Source organism: Hyperolius riggenbachi, chromosome 1 (genome assembly GCF_040937935.1).
Source record: "Hyperolius riggenbachi isolate aHypRig1 chromosome 1, aHypRig1.pri, whole genome shotgun sequence".
NCBI lineage: Eukaryota > Metazoa > Chordata > Amphibia > Anura > Hyperoliidae > Hyperolius > Hyperolius riggenbachi.
Window position 1 is genome coordinate 687,506,189 of NC_090646.1, and position 23,117 is coordinate 687,529,305.

Sequence of the window (23,117 nt, forward strand, 5' to 3'; positions counted from 1 at the left end):
ATATGCTAAATGGAAATAAATTGGTATGACGTGTATATCCATTTATAAAAGAGAGATATTTTATTGATTGCAGAAAATGTCTAAATAACACAAACATTGGTTAAAAACGGGGGCAAGTTGTGGGGCTAAGAGTCGCATACCTGGGCGGTATTAGAGCTCACATACAGCTTCCCATACGCTCCACACGCACTGTACAGACATAAGAATATAGGAATGGGCGGTACCACCTGACTTGATTGCTATATTCATATCGCTTTATATCGCTGGATAGTGTACTGGTGAAAGGCTCTGCCTCTGACACGGGAGACCAGGGTTCGAATCTTGGCTCTGTCTGTTCAGTAAGCCAGCACCTATTCAGTAGGAGACCTTAGGCAAGTCTTTCTAACACTGCTACTGCCTATAGAGAGCCCCCTAGTGGCTGCAGCTCTGGCCTAACCCTGCTACTGCCTATAGAGCTCCCCCTAGTGGCTGCTGCTCTGGCCTAACACTACTACTGCCTATAGAGCGCCCCCTAGTGGCTACAGCACTGGCCTAACACTGCTACTGCCTATAGAGCACCCCCTAGTGGCTGCAGCTCTAGCCTAACACTGCTACTGCCTATAGAGCGCCCCCTAGTGGCTGCAGCTCTAGCCTAACACTGCTACTGCCTATAGAGCGCCCCCTAGTGGCTGCAGCTCTGGCCTAACACTGCTAATGCCTATAGAGCACCTCCTAGTGGCTGCAGCTCTGGCCTAACACTGCTACTGCGTATAGAGCGTCCCCTAGTGGCTGCAGCTCTGGCCTAACACTGCTACTGCCTATAGAGCACCCCCTAGTGGCTGCAGCTCTGGCCTAACACTGCTACTGCCTATAGAGCCCCCCCTAGTGGCTGCAGCTCTGGCCTAACACTGCTACTGCCTATAGAGCACCCCCTAGTGGCTGCAGCTCTGGCCTAACACTGCTACTGCCTATAGAGTGCCCCCTAGTGGCTGCAGCTCTGGCCTAACACTGCTACTGCCTATAGAGTGCCCCCTAGTGGCTGCAGCTCTGGCCTAACACTGCTACTACCTATAGAGCGTGCCCTAGTGGCTGCAGCTCTGGCCTAACACTGCTACTGCTTATAGAGTGCCCCCCAGTGGCTGCAGCTTTGGCCTAACACTGCTACTGCCTATAGAGTGCCCCCTAGTGGCTGCAGCTCTGGCCTAACGCTGCTACTGCCTATAGAGCGCCCCCTAGTGGCTGCAGCTCTGGCCTAACACTGCTACTGCCTATAGAGCGCCCCCTAGTGGCTGCAGCTCTGGCCTAACACTGCTACTGCCTATAGAGCGCCCCCTAGTGGCTGCAGCTCTGGCCTAACACTGCTACTGCCTATAGAGCGCCCCCTAGTGGCTGCAGCTCTGGCCCAGCATTGCTATGCCTATAGAGCACCCCCTAGTGGCTGCAGCTCTGGCCTAACACTGCTACTGCCTATAGAGTGCCCTCTAGTGGCTGCAGCTCTGGCCTAACACTGCTACTACCTATAGAGCCCCCCTAGTGGCTGCAGCTCTGGCCTAACACTGCTACTGCCTATAGAGCGCCCCCTAGTGGCTGCAGCTCTGGCCTAACACTGCTACTGCCTATAGAGCACCCCCTAGTGGCTGCAGCTCTGGCCTAACACTGCTACTGCCTATAGAGCGCCCCCTAGTGGCTGCAGCTCTGGCCTAACACTGCTACTGCCTATAGAGCGCCCCCTAGTGGCTGCAGCTCTGGCCTAACACTGCTACTGCCTATAGAGCACCCCCTAGTGGCTGCAGCTCTGGCCTAACACGGCTACTGCCTATAGAGCGCCCCCTAGTGGCTGCAGCTCTGGCCTAACACTGTTACTGCCTATAGAGAGCCCCCTAGTGGCTGCAGCTCTGGCCTAACACTGCTACTGCCTATAGAGTGCCCTCTAGTGGCTGCAGCTCTGGCCTAACACTACTACTGCCTATAGAGCGCCCCCTAGTGGCTGCAGCTCTGGCCTAACACTGCTACTGCCTATAGAGCGCCCTCTAGTGGCTGCAGCTCTTGCGCTTTGAGTCTGCCAGGAGAAAAGCGCGATATAAATGTTATTTGTCTTGTCTGTTAATTAAATCCCCCAGCCATTAATGAATGTACTGTCCACTTCATAAGCTTCATGGATTTTGCACGTAATATTATTGCACATATAGGTTAGTATTTGCTGATTTTGGCCATCATGCTGTAAGGCCCAGTGCACACCAAAACCCGCTAGCAGATCCGCAAAATTCTAGCAGATTTTGAAAAGATTTTTTTTTTATTTTTATGAGGCGTTTTGCTAGCGTTTGGCGGATTGCTGCTGCGGATTTCAGTGTAGCAGATGTAATATATTGTTACAGTAAAGCTGTTACTGATCAGCTTCTGTAACAAATCCGCCTGGCAAACCTCTCTGATCTGCCATTTTTCACAGCGGTTTGCGTTTTTCCTATACTTAACATTGAGGCAGAAATGCCTCCAATACAAAACAATGCCTCACCCCGGGAGTATGCGTTTCAGCAAAACGCCTCCCGCTCTGGTGTGAACCAGCTCATTGAGATACATTACTCTAGCGTATCCGCAGCAAAAACGCCAGAAAACCCGCTCGGTGTGCTCCAGCCCTTAGTTCTACTTTAAGGAATGCAAGCAGTTGTGGAAGCAAAAATGGAAGCAAAAATGCTGGAACATTTCGCTCTTCTCTGGCACTTGCAGACACCTGGGGTCACCATCGGACGGGCCGTCAGCAGCCACAGGTGAGATCATCCATAGAGATCACTGAATACATGGAGGCCACACACTTCTCTCTACTATTCCCACCATTCTGTGGCCACACCCACTTCCCACTGATCGCCTGCTCAGGAAACACAGCTTAGCCAATCAGCAGCTTTGTGACTGCACTGCCATGCAGGTACACACTAAACTCAAGCCCTCCCCCATCAACCCCATAACCCCTCCCCATCAACTTCATAACCCCTCCCCATCAACCCCATTACCTCTCCCACATCAACCCCATAGCCCCTCCCCATCAACCCCATAGCCCCTCCCCATCAACCCCATAGCCCCTCCCCATCAACCCCATAACCCCCCCAATCAACCCCATAACCCCCCCCATCAACCCCATAACCCCTCCCACATAAACCCCATAACCCCTCCCCATCAACCTCATAACCCCTCGCCATCAACTCCATAACCCCTCCCACATCAACCCCATAACCCCTCCCACATCAACCCCATAACCCCTCCCCATCAACTTCATAGCCCCTCCCCATCAACCCCATTACCCCTCCCACATCAACCCCATAACCCCTCCCCATCAACCCTATTACCTCTCCCACATATACCCTATAATCCCTTCCAATCAACTTCATAACCCCTCCCCCATCAACCCCATAACCCCTCCCATTGCAACTGCACAATCCCTACCTCATCCAACCAATAACTCCTGAGACACACACATATACTGTATACATGATTTAGTCTAGGACTGGTGGTGAGGCACCACTTCTAGTGTGATACAGACTCACTGCCTCCTGATTGGCTGTCTTCTCTCTCCCCAGCGGCCATATTGTGCCAGTGATGAGGTCCAGAAAGCACAGCAGGCGGCTGCTCAGGGGACGTCTGACACCATTTTCTCCCGTATCCTAGACAAATCCCTCCCAGCTGACATCATCTATGAGGACAAGCAGGTAACAGAGAGGATCATGGGAGTCCCTCCCCCGCAGAACAGGTTCCACCGAGTAACCGCCTCTTGTCTCTCTTGCAGTGTATGGCTTTCCGAGATGTGTCCCCGCAGGCTCCCATCCATTTCCTGGTCATTCCTAAAATCCCAATTCCTAGAATAAGTCAGGTGTCAGCAGATGACACTCAGGTAAGTGTCCAGAATCCGCTGCTCATGTTTGCCGTTCAACTGAGGGCCTTCCATCTACGGAGAAAAGGGGCTGAGTGCTGGCTGGTGACTTCCCATACAATACAATCGTCTTCACGTTCCTGTAGATCTGCCAGGTCTGCTCATTTTTAAACGTTGCGATAAACTGGTTGTCATATTACTATTTATTGCTAGGCGTGGAGGGGAGGAGTCATGTCACAGGTGCTCTGCAGTAATGTCTGATCCTCTCTCTTCTAGGCGTGGCTGGGCTGGGGGTGTGGCAGGTGGTCTGTGCTCTGCAGGGGTGTGGAGGAGAGGAGTCATGTCACTGGTGCTCTGCAGTAATGTCTGATCCTCTCTCTTCTAGGCGTGGCTGGGCTGGGGGGGTGGCAGGCGGTCTGTGCTCTGCAGGGGTGGGGAGAGGAGGAGTCATGTCACAGGTGCTCTGCAGTAATGTATGATCCTCTCTCTTCTAGGCATTGCTGGGCTGGGGGTGTGGCAGGTGGTCTGTGCTCTGCAGGGGTGGGGAGAGGAGGAGTCATGTCACAGGTGCTCTGCAGTAATGTATGATCCTCTCTCTTCTAGGCATTGCTGGGCTGGGGGTGTGGCAGGTGGTCTGTGCTCTGCAGGGATGTGGAGGGCAGGAGTCATGTCACAGGTGCTCTGCAATAATGTCTGATCCTCTCTCTTCCAGGCATGGCTGAGCTGGGGGTGTGGCAGGTGGTCTGTGCTCTGCAGGGGTGTGGAGGAGAGGAGTCATGTCACAGGTGCTCTTCAGTAATGTCTGATCCTCTCTCTTCTAGGTATGGCTGGGCTGGGGGTGTGGCAGGTGGTCTGTGCTCTCCAGGGGTGTGGAGGAGAGGAGTCATGTCACAGGTGTTCTGCAGTAATGTCTGATTCTCTTTCTTCTAGGCGTGGCTGGGCTGGGGGTGTGGCAGGTGGTCTGTGCTCTGCAGGGGTGTGGAGGGGAGGAGTCATGTCACAGGTGCTCTGCAGTATTGTCTGATCCTCCCTCTTGTAGGTGTGGCTGGGCTGGGGGTGTGGCAGGTGGTCTGTGCTTTGCATGGGGTGGGGAGAGGAGGATTCATGTCACAGGAGCTCTGCAGTTATGTCTGATCCTCTCTCTTCTAGGCGTGGCTGGGCTGGGGGTGTGGCAGGTGGTCTGTACTCTGAAGGGGTGGGGAGAGGAGGAATCATGTCACAGGTGCTCTGCAGTAATGTCTGATCCTCTCTCTTGTAGGTGTGGCTGGGCTGGGGGGGGGGGGGGTGGCAGGTGGTCTGTGCTCTGCAGGGGTGGGGAGAGGCGGAGTCATGTCACAGGTACTCTGCAGTAATGTCTGATCCTCTCTCTTCTAGGCATGGCTGGGCTGGGGGTGTGGCAGGTGGTCTGTGCTCTGCAGGGGTGGGGAGAGGAGGAGTCATGTCACAGGTGCTCTGCAGTAATGTCTGATCCTCTCTCTTCTAGGCGTGGCTTGGCTGAGGGTGTGGCAGGTGGTCTGTGCTCTGCAGGGGTGTGGAGGGGAGGAGTCATGTCACATGTGCTCTGCAGTAATGTTTGATCCTCTCTCTTCTAGGCGTGGTTGGTCTGGGGGTGTGGCAGGTGGTCTGTGCTCTGCAGGGGTGTGGAGGGGAGGAGTCATGTCACAGGTGCTCTGCAGTAATGTCTGATCCTCTCTCTTCTAGGCGTGGCTTGGCTGAGGGTGTGACAGGTGGTCTGCTCTGCAGGGGTGTGGAGGGGAGGATTCATGTCATAGGTGCTCTGCAGTAATGTCTGATACTCTCTCTTCTAGGTGTGCAGGTGGTCTGTGCTCTGCAGGGGTGTGGAGAGGAGGAGTTATGTCACATGTGCTCTGCAGTAATGTCTGATCCTCTCTCTTCTAGGTGTGGCTGGGCTGGGGGTTTGGCTGGTGGTCTGTGCTCTGCATGGGGTGTGGAGGGGAGGAGTCATGTTGCAGGTGCTCTGCAGTAATGTCTGATCCTCTCTCTTCTAGGCGTGGCTGGGCTGGGGGTGTGGCAGGTGGTCTGTGCTCTGCAGGGGTGGGGAGAGGAGGAGTCATGTCACAGGTGCTCTGCAGTAATGTCTGATCCTTTCTCTTCTAGGCGTGGCTGGGCTGAGGGTGTGGCAGGTGGTCTGTGCTCTGCTGGGGTGGGGAGAGGAGGAGTCATGTCAAAGGTGCTCTGCAGTAATGTCTGATCCTCTCTTCTAGTTGTGGCTGAGCTGGGGGTGTGGCAGGTGGTCTGTGCTCTGCAGGGGTGTGGAGGGGTGGAGTCATGTCACAGGTGCTCTGCAGTAATGTCTGATCATCTCTCTTCTAGGCATGGCTGGGGGTGTGCCAGGTGGTCTGTATCTGCAGGGGTGTGGAGGGGAGGAGTCATGTCACATGTGCTCTGCAGTAATGTTTGATCCTCTCTCTTCTAGGCGTGGCTGGTCTGGGGGTGTGGCAGGTGGTCTGTGCTCTGCAGGGGTGTGGAGGGGAGGAGTCATGTCACAGGTGTTCTGCAGTAATGTGTGATCCTCTCTCTTCTAGGTGTGGCTTGGCTGAGGGTGTGGCAGGTAGTCTGTGCTCTGCAGGGGTGTGGAGAGGAGGAGTTATGTCACATGTGCTCTGCAGTAATGTCTGATCCTCTCTCTTCTAGGTGTGGCTGGGCTGGGGGTGTGGCTGGTGGTCTGTGCTCTGCATGGGGTGTGGAGGGGAGGAGTCATGTTGCAGGTGCTCTGCAGTAATGTCTGATCCCCTCTCTTCTAGGCGTGGCTGGGCTGGGGGTGTGGCAGGTGGTCTTTGCTCTGCAGCGTTGGGGAGAGGAGTAGTCGTGTCGCAGATGCCCTGCAGTAATGTCTGATCTTCTCTCTTCTAGGCATGGCTTTGCTGGGGGTGTGGCAGGTGGTCTGTGCTCTGCAGGGGTGGGGAGAGGAGGAGTCATGTCACAGGTTCTCTGCAGTAATGTCTGATCCTTTCTCTTCTAGGCGTGGCTTGGCTGAGGGTGTGGCAGGTAGTCTGTGCTCTGCTGGGGTGGGGAGAGGAGGAGTCATGTCACAGGTGCTCTGCAGTAATGTCTGATCCTCTCTTCTAGTTGTGGCTGAGCTGGGGGTGTGGCAGGTGGTCTGTGCTCTGCAGGGGTGGGGAGAGGAGGAGTCATGTCACAGGTTCTCTGCAGTAATGTCTGATCCTTTCTCTTCTAGGCGTGGCTTGGCTGAGGGTGTGGCAGGTGGTCTGTGCTCTGCACGGGTGTGGAGGGGAGGCGTCATGTCACAGGAGCTCTGCAGTAATATCTGATCCTCTCTCTTCTAGGCGTGGCTGGGGTGTTGCAGGTGGTCTGTGCTCTGCAGTTATGTCTGATCCTCTCTCTTCTAGGCGTGGCTGGGCTGGGGGTGTGGCAGGTGGTCTGTGCTCTGCAGGGGTGGGGAGAGGAGGAGTCATGTCACAGGTGCTCTGCAGTAATGTCTGATCCTCTCTCTTCTAGGCGTGGCTGGGGTGTGGCAGGTGGTCTGTGCTCTGCATGGGGTGGGGAGAGGAGGAGTCACGTCACAGGTGCTGTGCAGTAATGTCTGATCCTCTCTCTTCTAGGCATGGCTGGGGTGTGGCAGGTGGTCTGTGCTCTGCAGGGGTGTGGAGGGGAGAAGTCATGTCACAGGTGCTCTGCAGTAATGTCTGATCCTCTCTCTTCTAGGCGTGGCTTGGCTGAGGGTGTGACAGGTGGTCTGCTCTGCAGGGGTGTGGAGGGGAGGAGTCATGTCATAGGTGCTCTGCAGTAATGTCTGATCCTCTCTCTTCTAGGTGTGGCTTGGCTGAGGGTTTGGCAGGTGGTCTGTGCTCTGCAGGGGTGTGGAGAGGAGGAGTCATGTCACATGTGCTCTGCAGTAATGTCTGATCCTCTCTCTTCTAGGTGTGGTTGGGCTCTGGGGGTGTGGCTGGTGGTCTGTGCTCTCCATGGGGTGTGGAGGGGAGGAGTCATGTTGCAGGTGCTCTGCAGTAATGTCTGATCCTCTCTCTTCTAGGCGTGGCTGGGCTGGCGGTGTGGCAGGGGGTCTGTGCTCTGCAGGGGTGGGGAGAGGAGTCGTCGTGTCGCAGGTGTTATGCAGTAATGTCTGATCCTCTCTCTTCTAGGCATGGCTTGGCTGGGGGTGTGGCAGGTGGTCTGTGCTCTGCAGGGGTGGGGAGAGGAGGAGTCTGCAGTAATGTCTGATCCTCTCTCTTCTAGGTGTGGCTGGGCTGGGGGTGTGGCAGGTGGACTGTGCTCTGCAGGGGTGGGGAGAAGAGGAGTCATGTCACAGGTTCTCTGCACTAATGTCTGATCCTCTCTCTTCTAGGCGTGGCTGGGCTGGGGGTGTTGCAGGTGGTCTGTGCTCTGCTGGGGTGGGGAGAGGAGGAGTCATGTCACAGGTGCTCTGCAGTAATGTCTGATCCTCTCTTCTAGTTGTGGCTGTGCTGGGGGTGTGGCAGGTGGTCTGTGCTCTTCAGGGGTGTGGAGGGGAGGAGTCATGTCACAGGAGTTCTGCAGTAATGTCTGATCCTCTCTCTTTTAGGCGTGGCTGGGGTGTTGCAGGTGGTCTGTGCTCTGCAGTTATGTCTGATCCTCTCTCTTCTAGGCTTGGCTGGGCTGGGGGTGTTGCAGGTGGTCTGTGCTCTGCAGGGGTGTGGAGAGGAGGAGTCATGTCACAGGTGCTCTGCAGTAATGTCTTATCCTCTCTCTTCTAGGCGTGGCTGTAGTGTGGCAGGTGGTCTGTGCTCTGCATGGGGTGGGGAGAGGAGGAGTCATGTCACAGGTGCTCTGCAGTAATGTCTGATCCTCTCTCTTGTAGGCGTGTCTGGGCTGGGGGTGTGGCAGATGGTCTGTGCTCTGCAGGGGTGTGGAGGGGAGAAGTCATGTCACAGGTGCTCTGCAGTAATGTCTGATCCTCTCTCTTCTAGGTGTGGCTTGGCTGAGGGTTTGGCAGGTGGTCTGTGCTCTGCAGGGGTGTGGAGAGGAGGAGTCATGTCACATGTGCTCTGCAGTAATGTCTGATCCTCTCTCTTCTAGGTGTGGTTGGGCTCTGGGGGTGTGGCTGGTGGTCTGTGCTCTCCATGGGGTGTGGAGGGGAGGAGTCATGTTGCAGGTGCTCTGCAGTAATGTCTGATCCTCTCTCTTCTAGGCGTGGCTGGGCTGGCGGTGTGGCAGGGGGTCTGTGCTCTGCAGGGGTGGGGAGAGGAGTCGTCGTGTCGCAGGTGTTATGCAGTAATGTCTGATCCTCTCTCTTCTAGGCATGGCTTGGCTGGGGGTGTGGCAGGTGGTCTGTGCTCTGCAGGGGTGGGGAGAGGAGGAGTCTGCAGTAATGTCTGATCCTCTCTCTTCTAGGTGTGGCTGGGCTGGGGGTGTGGCAGGTGGACTGTGCTCTGCAGGGGTGGGGAGAAGAGGAGTCATGTCACAGGTTCTCTGCAGTAATGTCTGATCCTCTCTCTTCTAGGCGTGGCTGGGCTGGGGGTGTTGCAGGTGGTCTGTGCTCTGCTGGGGTGGGGAGAGGAGGAGTCATGTCACAGGTGCTCTGCAGTAATGTCTGATCCTCTCTTCTAGTTGTGGCTGTGCTGGGGGTGTGGCAGGTGGTCTGTGCTCTGCAGGGGTGTGGAGGGGAGGAGTCATGTCACAGGAGTTCTGCAGTAATGTCTGATCCTCTCTCTTTTAGGCGTGGCTGGGGTGTTGCAGGTGGTCTGTGCTCTGCAGTTATGTCTGATCCTCTCTCTTCTAGGCTTGGCTGGGCTGGGGGTGTTGCAGGTGGTCTGTGCTCTGCAGGGGTGTGGAGAGGAGGAGTCATGTCACAGGTGCTCTGCAGTAATGTCTTATCCTCTCTCTTCTAGGCGTGGCTGTAGTGTGGCAGGTGGTCTGTGCTCTGCATGGGGTGGGGAGAGGAGGAGTCATGTCACAGGTGCTCTGCAGTAATGTCTGATCCTCTCTCTTGTAGGCGTGTCTGGGCTGGGGGTGTGGCAGAGGGTCTGTGCTCTGCAGGGGTGTGGAGGGGAGGAGTCATGTCACAGGTGCTCTGCAGTAATGTCTGATCCTCTCTCTTCTAGGCGTAGCGGGGATGGGGGTGTGGCAGGTGGTCTGTGCTCTGCATGGGGTGTGGAGGGGAGGAGTCATGTTGCAGCTGCTCTGCTCTGTAGTAATGTCTAATCCTCTCTCTTCTAGGCGTGGCTGGGCTGGGGGTGTGGCATGTGGTCTGTGCTCTGCATGAGGTGTGGAGGGGAGGAGTCATGTCACAGGTGCTCTTCAGTAATGTCCGATCCTCTCTCTTCTAGGCGTGGCTGGGGGTGTGGCAGGTGCTCTGCAGGGGTGTGGAGGGGAGGAGTCGTGTCACCTGTGCTCTCCCCCTGCTAGGCATGCTCTGTGATTGCCCCTCCCCCCTTCCGCTGGGCACGCTCTGTGATTGACAGTGCATTGAGCAGCCTTTGAAGCTTCTAGCTGTTACAGTCTATATTAACAAGCAATTTTACAGAGACACATCGGTCCAATCACCGTTCACATACATTGCCATGATCACTCAAACGATTGCTCTCAATTGCCGTGGTTGCTGAAGATGCACCGGAAATGATCAGTCATCGCTGCAGATTCCCTGATTAGTTTCTGGGCTCAGGAAGGACTTTTGGTGTCATCTGACAGAAAACCCAAAATGCCCCTACACATCCAATCTCATGTTGGACTGCAATCGAAAATTGGAGTGTGATTACTTACGATTCTGCTGTGACATGTGGATGATAGGAGTAGTTGGCGTGGAGGATAGGAGTAGTTGGTGTGGAGGATAGGAGTCGTTAGTGCGAGGTGTGGAGGATGGGAGTAGTTGGTGTGGAGGAAGGAGTAGTTGGCGTGGAGGATAGGAGTAGTTGGCGTGGAGGATAGGAGTAGTTGGCGTGGAGGATGGGAGTAGTTGGCGTGGAGGATGGGAGTAGTTGGTGTGGAGGATAGGAGTCATTGGGGAGGGGAGGATGGGAGTAGTTGGTGTGGAGGATGGGAGTAGTTGGTGTGGAGGATAGGAGTAGTTGGTGTGGAGGATAGGAGTCATTGGGGAGGGGAGGATGGGAGTAGTTGGTGTGGAGGATGGGAGTAGTTGGCGTGGAGGATGGGAGTAGTTGGTGTGGAGGATAGGAGTCATTGGGGAGGGGAGGATGGGAGTAGTTGGTGTGGAGGATGGGAGTAGTTGGCGTGGAGGATAGGAGTAGTTGGCGTGGAGGATAGGAGTAGTTGGCGTGGAGGATGGGAGTAGTTGGCGTGGAGGATGGGAGTAGTTGGTGTGGAGGATGGGAGTAGTTGGTGTGGAGGATAGGAGTAGTTGGCGTGGAGGATAGGAGTAGTTGGCGTGGAGGATGGGAGTAGTTGGCGTGGAGGATGGGAGTAGTTGGTGTGGAGGATAGGAGTCATTGGGGAGGGGAGGATGGGAGTAGTTGGTGTGGAGGATGGGAGTAGTTGGTGTGGAGGATAGGAGTAGTTGGTGTAGAGGATAGGAGTAGTTGGCGTGGAGGATGGGAGTAGTTGGTGTGGAGGATAGGAGTAGTTGGCGTGGAGGATGGGAGTAGTTGGCGTGGAGGATAGGAGTAGTTGGTGTGGAGGATAGGAGTCATTGGGGAGGGGAGGATGGGAGTAGTTGGCATGGAGGACAGGAGTACTTGGTGTGGCGGATAGGAGTCATTGGGGAGGGGAGGATGGGAGTAGTTGGTGTGGAGGATAGGAGTCGTTGGTGCAGGGAGGGGAGGATTGGAGTAGTTGGTGTAGAGGATTGGAGTAGTTGGGGAGGGGAGGATGGGAGTAGTTGGTGTGGAGGATGGGAGTAGTTGGGGAGGGGAGGATGGGAGTAGTTGGTGTGGAGGATAGGAGTAGTTGGTGTGGAGGATGGGAGTAGTTGGTGTGGAGGATGGGAGTAGTTGGTGTGGAGGATAGGAGTAGTCGTTATGGAGGATGGGAGTAGTTGTTATGGAGTGTAGAGCAGAGTTGATAATCAGGATTCTCCTCTTGTCTGCTCAGCTCCTGGGTCACCTCCTGGTCACTGCGAGTATCCTGGCAAAGAAGGAGGGGCTAAAAGACGGCTACCGGATTGGTAAGTGCTATTAATTATATATACCTAAGATAATTTAATATCCCTCAACGCAGCAATAGCAACCCCGTTCCCCAACACCGTACAACATACAGAGGCACAGGGTATATGCAGTACCCCAACCTTCTACAGGTCTAATGGAACTCGCTGTGTGACCTGTATCTGACCACTGGGGGGCAGTACTCAGCTACATAATAATCATGACTGCTTGCCTATAATAGGAGTGCTGAGACAGGTGAGCGGCGATCGCTGCAGACGGAGCGCATCCACTAAGCGGTCACCATGTCCATCCGCTCAGGTGGGAACCGAACAGAAATGTACAGATTTATGTGTGAACCCAGCCACAGAAACACATGCAAAACTGACTGGACACCTTTCTATGTGTGAACCCAAATGTGGCCTCCCCCTCCCCAGATCACCAGTGCGAGGGTTACACCCACCTTTCCTCCAGGGCCCGCGGTGTGTCCATCCCTCCAGGGCCCGCGGTGTGTCCATCCCCTCCAGGGCCCGCGGTGTGTCCATCTCCTCCAGGGCCACTGGTCTGTCCATCCCTCCAGGGCCCGCGGTGTGTCCATCCCCTCCAGGGCCCGCGGTGTGTCCATCCCTCCAGTGCCTGCTGTGTGTCCATCCCCTCCAGGGCCCACGGTATATGTGTCCATCCCCCTCAGGGCCACTGGTCTGTCCATCCCTCCAGGGCCCGCGGTGTGTCCATCCCCTCCAGGGCCCGCGGTGTGTCCATCCCCTCCAGGGCCCGCGGTGTGTCCATCCCCTCCAGGGCCCGCGGTGTGTCCATCCCCTCCAGGGCCCGCGGTGTGTCCATCCGCTCCAGGGCCCGTGGTGTGTCCATCCCCTCCAGGGCCCGCGGTGTGTCCATCCCCTCCAGGGCCCGCGGTGTGTCCATCCGCTCCAGAGCCCGCACTCACCAACCTCCCCATGCCCACGAGTCCTTACATCTCCCACACCAGGGTCACTCCCCCCTCTTCCCCACCCCCCTCCTCTCCCCTCCCCCTAGGGCCATAGGACTGTGTATAGCCCTCATGTACAGTAGTTGGCTGATGGTGTAATGGTTAAGGGCTCTGCCTCTGACGCAGGAGACCAGGGTACGAATCTCGGCTCTGCCTGTTCAGTAAGCCAGCACCTATTCAGTAGGAGACCTTTGGCAAGTCTCCCTTACACTGCTACTGCCAATAGAGCTCCCCCTAGTGGCTGCAGCTCTGGTGCTTTGAGTCCGCAAGGAGAAAAGCGCAATATAAATGTTATTTGTCTTGTCTCATAGCACATTCCTCCTCTCTGCTTGTGTCTTGCAGTGATCAATGATGGCCGGTTGGGCTCACAGTCGGTGTATCACCTCCACATACACGTGATTGGTGGGCGGCAGATGGGCTGGCCTCCAGGATGACCTGAGAATCCCAAGGATGGAGATGTCAGAGACAAATGTGCCAACCAATAAACGTCTTATGGATCCCTCATCTGCCTGAGTGTCTGTGTATGTCCTGATGGGGGAGGGGACTCAATACCAGCCTGAGCGTTATCAGGAGCGTGCACACACACATACATGCTGAGGCCAGGACTGTATATGGAGGCTGCCACATCTATTTCCATCTAATACCAGCCTGAGCGTTATCAGGAGCTTCACACACACATACATGCTGAGGCCAGGACTGTATATGGAGGCCGCCACATCTATTCCCATCTAAGCAATACCAGTTGCCTGGCTATCCTGCCGATCCTCTGTCTCTAATACTATTAGCCATAGCCCCTGAACAAGCATGCAGCAGAACAGCTGTTTCTGGCATTATTGTCAGATCTGACAAGATTAGCTGCATGCTTGTTTCTGGTGTAATCCAGACGCATACATATGAAATCAGCGCGGGAGACTTGGGCGCAGTATACAGTCGGTATATGCTAAATGGAAATAAATTGGTATGACGTGTATATCCATTTATAAAAGAGAGATATTTTATTGATTGCAGAAAATGTCTAAATAACACAAACATTGGTTAAAAACGGGGGCAAGTTGTGGGGCTAAGAGTCGCATACCTGGGCGGTATTAGAGCTCACATACAGCTTCCCATACGCTCCACACGCACTGTACAGACATAAGAATATAGGAATGGGCGGTACCACCTGACTTGATTGCTATATTCATATCGCTTTATATCGCTGGATAGTGTACTGGTGAAAGGCTCTGCCTCTGACACGGGAGACCAGGGTTCGAATCTTGGCTCTGTCTGTTCAGTAAGCCAGCACCTATTCAGTAGGAGACCTTAGGCAAGTCTTTCTAACACTGCTACTGCCTATAGAGAGCCCCCTAGTGGCTGCAGCTCTGGCCTAACCCTGCTACTGCCTATAGAGCTCCCCCTAGTGGCTGCTGCTCTGGCCTAACACTACTACTGCCTATAGAGCGCCCCCTAGTGGCTACAGCACTGGCCTAACACTGCTACTGCCTATAGAGCACCCCCTAGTGGCTGCAGCTCTAGCCTAACACTGCTACTGCCTATAGAGCGCCCCCTAGTGGCTGCAGCTCTAGCCTAACACTGCTACTGCCTATAGAGCGCCCCCTAGTGGCTGCAGCTCTGGCCTAACACTGCTAATGCCTATAGAGCACCTCCTAGTGGCTGCAGCTCTGGCCTAACACTGCTACTGCGTATAGAGCGTCCCCTAGTGGCTGCAGCTCTGGCCTAACACTGCTACTGCCTATAGAGCACCCCCTAGTGGCTGCAGCTCTGGCCTAACACTGCTACTGCCTATAGAGCCCCCCCTAGTGGCTGCAGCTCTGGCCTAACACTGCTACTGCCTATAGAGCACCCCCTAGTGGCTGCAGCTCTGGCCTAACACTGCTACTGCCTATAGAGTGCCCCCTAGTGGCTGCAGCTCTGGCCTAACACTGCTACTGCCTATAGAGTGCCCCCTAGTGGCTGCAGCTCTGGCCTAACACTGCTACTACCTATAGAGCGTGCCCTAGTGGCTGCAGCTCTGGCCTAACACTGCTACTGCTTATAGAGTGCCCCCCAGTGGCTGCAGCTTTGGCCTAACACTGCTACTGCCTATAGAGTGCCCCCTAGTGGCTGCAGCTCTGGCCTAACGCTGCTACTGCCTATAGAGCGCCCCCTAGTGGCTGCAGCTCTGGCCTAACACTGCTACTGCCTATAGAGCGCCCCCTAGTGGCTGCAGCTCTGGCCTAACACTGCTACTGCCTATAGAGCGCCCCCTAGTGGCTGCAGCTCTGGCCTAACACTGCTACTGCCTATAGAGCGCCCCCTAGTGGCTGCAGCTCTGGCCCAGCATTGCTATGCCTATAGAGCACCCCCTAGTGGCTGCAGCTCTGGCCTAACACTGCTACTGCCTATAGAGTGCCCTCTAGTGGCTGCAGCTCTGGCCTAACACTGCTACTACCTATAGAGCCCCCCTAGTGGCTGCAGCTCTGGCCTAACACTGCTACTGCCTATAGAGCGCCCCCTAGTGGCTGCAGCTCTGGCCTAACACTGCTACTGCCTATAGAGCACCCCCTAGTGGCTGCAGCTCTGGCCTAACACTGCTACTGCCTATAGAGCGCCCCCTAGTGGCTGCAGCTCTGGCCTAACACTGCTACTGCCTATAGAGCGCCCCCTAGTGGCTGCAGCTCTGGCCTAACACTGCTACTGCCTATAGAGCACCCCCTAGTGGCTGCAGCTCTGGCCTAACACGGCTACTGCCTATAGAGCGCCCCCTAGTGGCTGCAGCTCTGGCCTAACACTGTTACTGCCTATAGAGAGCCCCCTAGTGGCTGCAGCTCTGGCCTAACACTGCTACTGCCTATAGAGTGCCCTCTAGTGGCTGCAGCTCTGGCCTAACACTACTACTGCCTATAGAGCGCCCCCTAGTGGCTGCAGCTCTGGCCTAACACTGCTACTGCCTATAGAGCGCCCTCTAGTGGCTGCAGCTCTTGCGCTTTGAGTCTGCCAGGAGAAAAGCGCGATATAAATGTTATTTGTCTTGTCTGTTAATTAAATCCCCCAGCCATTAATGAATGTACTGTCCACTTCATAAGCTTCATGGATTTTGCACGTAATATTATTGCACATATAGGTTAGTATTTGCTGATTTTGGCCATCATGCTGTTAGTTCTACTTTAAGGAATGCAAGCAGTTGTGGAAGCAAAAAGCAAGAAAGGATTTGATCTCACCACTATCCCTTATCAGTCTATACATCGGCTGCTCCGGATTTTGCTGTTGTCACATAGGTGACTAAGTCCATAGTTGTTGCTGCGCAGTTTGGTAGGCTGTGCGGTTAGGGGGAGCTGGGTGGACCTGTTGCTGACTGGCGTCCCAGGCCTGCTTCTCGTGAGGTCTCCACGTCTTGGCGTCCCCTTGCACACTCCAGCATCTCCCTTGCCGGCAGTCTCAGGAAAGCAATCCGGAAGTGCGCGTGAGCGGTTTGGTTGCGTGCTTGCCCAGACGCGCTTACGCTCCGCCCACCAAAACACATCAATCCCTCATGAGGAGGGGCTCTGGGCAGTTGAATTCTTTCTGAGGGGTTTATTTCCTGAAGCAGAGGAGTTAAATCAGTTCATATACGATTCGGTGGAGATGATTTTGAATCTTAACTGTTTCATGTTTGATGGAGGATATTACAGGCAGATCAGGGGCACGTCGATGGGGGCTGCGTGTGCACCGGCCTATGCCTGTCTCCACCTGGGGCTTTGGGAGCAGCAGGCGGCGTGTGCACCGGCCTATGCCTGTCTCCACCTGGGGCTTTGGGAGCACCAGGCGGCGTGTGCACCGGCCTATGCCTGTCTCCACCTGGGGCTTTGGGAGCACCAGGTGGTGTACCGAGACGATGGCTACCGGGCACACGCCGCCCTCTGGCTTCGTTACATAGACGACGTGCTCCTGGTCTGGACTGGAACAGAACAAGAGCTAAAAGAGTTCAGGGAGAGACTGAATACATATAATAAAAACATAAGACTAACCTATACAGTAAATTCACATTCTTTGATCTTTTTGGATTTAAAATTAGAGGTTAGTGACGAGAAACTAGTCACTTCCACTTATCGTAAGCCTACTGCAGGTAATAGCCTGCTCCATGCATCCAGCCATCACCCATCGTCACTTATACGGGATACTGTATGGCCAATTCAAACGTCTACGCCGTAATTGCTCCACAGATCAAGCTTTTAGACAAGAAGCCAGAGAGATGTACGATAGATTTCGAAAAAGAGGTTACTCCCATCGAACTCTACGTAGGGCCTTGAAAAAGGCTTGGAATTTAAATAGACAGAGCTTATTGCAAAAAGATGATATTGAGAGACAGAGAAAAGAGGACAATCATCTGAGCTTAATTAGCAGATATGGAGGACATTGGGAGGACTTCCGTAAAATTTGGGAAAAAAATTGGGGTATCTTGACAGCATCACCAGAAATATTGGATATTGTAGGCCCTAGGCCCCTAATGACACCAAAGAGAGCACAAAACTTACGAGACAAATTGGTCCAAAGTGAGTACAAGAGGGATAATTCTACTTGGCTGAATAGACATGTCCCTGATGGCACCTATCAGTGTGCGAAGTGCAAATTATGTCCATATATTGACCGGTCAGAGAAGAAACATTTTAGTGAAGCACAGGGACAAAGCTGTATGACATTAGATCATGTATAAATTGTCAGACTACGAGGGTAGTCTATATGATTGGGTGACCTTGTGGTCTGAAATACATAGGCAAAACTAAGAGGATGATGAAGGATAGAGTCCTAGAGCATTTTAGGCTAACTGAAGAAGTGGACGAGGAGAAAAGTATCTTGCGGTGCATTATGCCGAGTTCCATCGGAGTGACCATGCGGGGACAAAAGTAAAGAGGATCTATAGATTCCATGTATCTAATAGAAGAGGTGACTAGGATGATCTATTATATTGCAGAGAGGCCATGTGGATCTACAAGTTAAACATGCTATATCCGCATGGCCTCAATAGAGAATTAGATCTGCTAATATATATAGAAACACCTCAAAGAATAGGAGCAGCGTCCAATGGGAAAAATACAAATACATATGAGTATTACCCAAAGAAAGAAACCGCATCACCATTGCCACATAGTTACCAGTCCCATTCGAAGATGTGTCCAGACAAATGGATATGGATGGTGTTGAGGAGAGGTAGCGCTGTCAGGAAAGCCTGACATGTTTCGCTGCAACTAGCGGCCTTTTCAAAGGCTGACAGGGCTGTCAGTGACCCCTGAGCCTAATAGGCAGCATTATGATCTGAGCAGATTGTGTAACTGGACTAACTTACGTTCTTTGAAGTCAATGCCATCACCCTATTGATCACTTTTACTGTGACGTTATGATATTCGATAGGACATTATGCAGGCTCTGACGTACCTACGGAGGAGGGACTTGGTCTCTGCATTAGTGAGCCGGAGAAGGGGGAGTGTTACACCGGAGCAGTGCTTTTTGGCGCTGCTAGATTTGGGCGGAGCCATAGACTGTAATGGGAATCAGTCTATAGCGGCGCTCAGTGAGAAACGTCGGCGCTGTCAGAAGGCGGAGCCGAGGTTGCTTAAAAATCACAATAATTCGGCCTCCAGCAATTGCTGGAAGCCAAATTATTTCATTCCCCCAGTATCCATGGCGGCCTGGAGGGGGAATAGTAATTAATACGGCCAGGACTTGTGCAGCAGCAGAATCAGCCATATACCGGCTGTATCCTGCGCCCAAGTCTCCTGGTGCCAATTTTAAATGTAGTCATGTTACGCACCCTGAGAAAATGCCCACGGCGTGAAACACGTATTTTTTGGTGGGCGGAGCTTAAGCGCGTCTGGGCGAGCACGCAACCAAACCGCTCACGCGCACTTCTGGATTACTTTCCTGAGACTGCCGACAAGGGAGACGCTGGAGTGTGCAAAGGGGACGCCAAGACGTGGAGACCTCACGAGAAGCAGGCCTGGGACGCCAGTCAGCAACAGGTCCACCCAGCTCCCCCTAACCGCACAGCCTACCAAACTGCGCAGCAACAACTATGGACTTAGTCACCTATGTGACAACAGCAAAATCCGGAGCAGCCGATGTATAGACTGATAAGGGATAGTGGTGAGATTAAATCCTTTCTTGCTTTTTGCTTCCACAACTGCTTGCATTCCTTAAAGTAGAACTAAGGGCTGGAGCACACCGAGCGGGTTTTCTGGCGTTTTTGCTGCGGATACGCTAGAGTAATGTATCTCAATGAGCTGGTTCACACCAGAGCGGGAGGCGTTTTGCTGAAACGCATACTCCCGGGGTGAGGCATTGTTTTGTATTGGAGGCATTTCTGCCTCAATGTTAAGTATAGGAAAAACGCAAACCGCTGTGAAAAATGGCAGATCAGAGAGGTTTGCCAGGCGGATTTGTTACAGAAGCTGATCAGTAACAGCTTTACTGTAACAATATATTACATCTGCTACACTGAAATCCGCAGCAGCAATCCGCCAAACGCTAGCAAAACGCCTCATAAAAATAAAAAAAAAATCTTTTCAAAATCTGCTAGAATTTTGCGGATCTGCTAGCGGGTTTTGGTGTGCACTGGGCCTTACAGCATGATGGCCAAATCAGCAAATACTAACCTATATGTGCAATAACATTACGTGCAAAATCTATGAAGCTTATGAAGTGGACAGAACATTCATTAATGGCTGGGGGATTTAATCAACAGGCAAATATATAAAGCGATATGAATATAGCAATCAAGTCAGGTGGTACCGCCCATTCCTATATTGTTATGTCTGTACAGTGCGTGTGGAGCGTATGGGAAGTGTGTATGTGAGCTCTAATACCGCCCAGGTATGCGACTCTTGGGCCCCACAACTTGCCCCCGTTTTTAACCAATGTTTGTGTTTTTTAGAAATTTTCTGCAATCAATAAAATATCTCTTTTTTATAAATGGATATACACGTCATACCAATTTATTTCCATTTAGTATTTGCAGTTTGAAAAACTGGTTGTGTATCTGGCTGCATTATTAAACACCTTCTATGAGATGATCAGCATGGTCCTGTACTACAGGTGAATATTTGTAGCTCTATAGATTCATAAAGGGTAGATACCCTATACTTTTTGTCTGTACAGCGGTATATGGCTGATCCTGCTGCTGCACAAGTTCCCGGCTGTGGTAATTACTATTCCCCCTCCAGGCTGACATGGATAGTGGGGGAATGAAATAATTCGGCTTCCAGCGATTGCTGGAGGCCGAATTATTATGTTTTTAAGCAACTTCGACCCGATCTTCTGACGGCGCCGACGTTACTCACAGAGCGCCGCTATAGATGTGATTCCCATTACAGTCTATGGTGGCGCCGGCTGCGCCCAAATATTGCAGCGCTAAAAAGTACTGCTCCGATCCGGACACCACTGCAGCCAAAGGGACCAGCAGACTGGTATTGCTAGGCCTCTTTTCCATGGACTGTTGATAGGCAGTGAAATGCCTTTCAAACTCTCACAAATACTTGCTGCTGCCTGGCAACTGCTCGCTGAGCACACAGTTCAACAGTCCGTGGAAAAGAGGCCTTAAAAGGAAATAAATATGGCAGCCTCCATATCTCTCTTCATTTGTCCTTTAAGGGCCTTTTTCCGCAGGCGGCTGAACTGCACGCTCAGCAAGCAGTTACCAGGCTGCAGAAGTGAGCAGTTCCCAGGCTGCGGCAGTGAGCAGTTCCCAGGCTGCGGCACTGAGCAGTTCCCAGGCTGCGGCACTGAGCAGTTCCCAGGCTGCGGCACTGAGCAGTTCCCAGGCTGCAGCGTGCAGTTGCCAGGCTGCAGCAGTGAGCAGTTACCAAGCAGCAAGCAGTTGTGAGAGTTCAACAATTTTTTTACTGCCTATCAACTGCTTTTGGAAAAGGGCCTTTAGTGATTTTGGTAACCGGATTTGCTATTTTTGATTTTCCCTTTAATTAATAAAATTAGGCCTCTTTTCCACGGACAGTTGATAGGCAGTGAAATGCCACTCAAACGCTCTCAACTGCTCACTGCTGCCTGGCAACTGCTTACCAGGCAGCAGTGAGCATTTGTGAGTTTGATAGGCATTTTTCTGCTCATCAATTGCCCATGGAAAAGAGGCCTAGTAGAGATCATGCAAATATTATGGTAATTATATGCAAATATATGCAGTGTAACGTGTGATTAATCTGTTTTTAAGATGCATAGATTTGCATGTCATTGATCACCTCTCGCACATGCAAAGACATGTAAATTATCCAGAGTTGATGCAGGTGTTTGCAACCTTTGTATGCTAATTTGTGCAGCCTGAACGTTAACCCATTGAATCCCAGGTAAAAAATGAATCGGTCTATTTTCAAGTGACATAGGACTCTATTCTCAAAGACTTCCCGCATGCGGTAAAGTGGCTGGATAGTGTACTGGTTAAGGGCTCTGCCTTTGACATGGGAGACCAGGGTTCGAATCCTGGCTAGGTCAAGTACCTATTCAGTAAGGAGTTCAAGGCAAGACTCCCTAACACTGCAGGGTGGCCTCTTGAGCGCGTCCCAGTGGCTGCAACTCTTGAGCGCTTTGAGTCCAACAGGAGAAAAGCGCTATATAAATGTTCGGATTATTATTATATATTAAAGTACATGCAGGAAGTTTGCGACCAAAATACCGTCAAGTTGAAATTCTCAAAATGTTCCGCATGTTTTTTCCGCATGCGGAAAAAGTGTGGTAAAAGTGCGGGATTCATGCGGAAAAGTTTCCGCAAAAGTTGGTATTTTCCGCAATTAAAAAATCAATTCTCAAAAATGTTCAGGCGCATCATTTCATCATTACCGATTTTTTATCACCTACAAGTAGTAGGTGATATATTCCACATCCCATTGACTTTAATGAAATGTGGAGGCTTAAGGGCTCGTTTCCACTATAGCGAATCCGCATGCGGGCACTGCATGCGGATTCGCATAGTCAATGTAAGTGGATGGCGCTGTTTCCACTTGTGCGGCGGCGGGAGCGTTTTTCGGTGCGGCAGAAATCTGCACAGCAGAGCCGTCAGATTTCACATGCGGGAGGAATGCGGGCGAATCACCGCTAATGCATTTAATAGGGAAATCGCATGCGGCTTTGTCATGCGGATTTCCCCGCGATTTCGCATGGTTTGCTATGGTGCTTTACTCAGGCAGTGACATGGTTAAATTCGCCTGGCTCCTTGCCATACGAAATCGCATGCGAAATCGCGGCTAAATCCGCAGGCGGAAACGCAGCCGCATGCGATTTCTTCTGCGGTGGAATCCAGGCGATTCCGCACCACAACAGTGGAAACGAGCCCTAAGGGCTGTGCTTGCTGGACTTTTTTTTTTTTTTAAACACTTTTTCATGCGACCTTTTTACCGCATGATTCCCGCATGAATAATGGCTGTTTCCGCATCTTTTTTCCCGCATGCGGAAAACATGCGGAAAATATTAGTGAATGTGGAAAAAATGCGGAGTTTACCGCTGGCGGGAATATAGTGGTAAAATTTTGCGGTGTTTTTGCCTGTTAGTGAATAGAGCCCAATGGGCTCTATTCATAAAACTTTCTCCGCAAGTTTACCGCACAAAACAGCGGACTTTCCCGACCATTTAGCAAAGTGGGCATTCATAAAAGCTGTTTCGGCATGAAAATCTACAATCCCCCAGCAGAGCGAGAAATCTCCACCTTGTGCAGTGATTTTCTAGATTTATCTAGAAAAAGTAACAAACTGTCCATTCATAGAGATTAGAGGAAGCGGTATGTGGACAGGAAATACCGCTTCCTCGGATGTAGCGAGAAGCCTGCGGATTACATACAAGTGAATGGGACAGACCTCCCAGAGAGAGCAGTGCACGGAGGGACTCTGCCGGCTTCAGTGTTTCCGCATGCCTTCCGACAGCTTACCGCCAGCCTTCAGCGGGAGATCTCCGCTCTGCTATCCCAGCTGCATGCGGATGGGAAATACCGCTTCCTCGGATGTAGCGAGAAGCCTGCGGATTACATACAAGTGAATGGGACAGACCTCCCAGAGAGAGCAGCGCACGGAGGGACTCTGCCGGCTGAAGTGTTTCCGCATGCCTTCCGACAGCTTACCGCCAGCTTTCAGCGGGAGATCTCCGCTCTGCTATCCCAGCTGCATGCGGACAGGAAATACCGCTTCCTCGGATGTAGCGAGAAGCCTGCAGATTACATACAAGTGAATGGGACAGACCTCCCAGAGAGAGCAGTGCACGGAGGGACTCTGCCGGCTGAAGTGTTTCCGCA

General features: G+C 52.7%; 1 protein-coding gene across 1 annotated transcript; it reads left to right on the forward strand.

Annotated features, from left to right (window-relative positions):
• The first annotated feature begins 2 nt into the window (after positions 1 to 2).
• On the forward strand, positions 3 to 13,381 carry LOC137544672 (uncharacterized HIT-like protein Synpcc7942_1390). The gene is made up of 6 exons (XM_068265772.1): positions 3 to 23; positions 2,565 to 2,744; positions 3,549 to 3,677; positions 3,755 to 3,859; positions 11,843 to 11,915; positions 13,220 to 13,381. The coding sequence occupies exons 1-6, from the start codon at positions 3 to 5 to the stop codon at positions 13,309 to 13,311; spliced, it is 600 nt and encodes a 199-aa protein (XP_068121873.1). The 3' UTR covers positions 13,312 to 13,381.
• Positions 13,382 to 23,117: the final 9,736 nt, after the last annotated feature.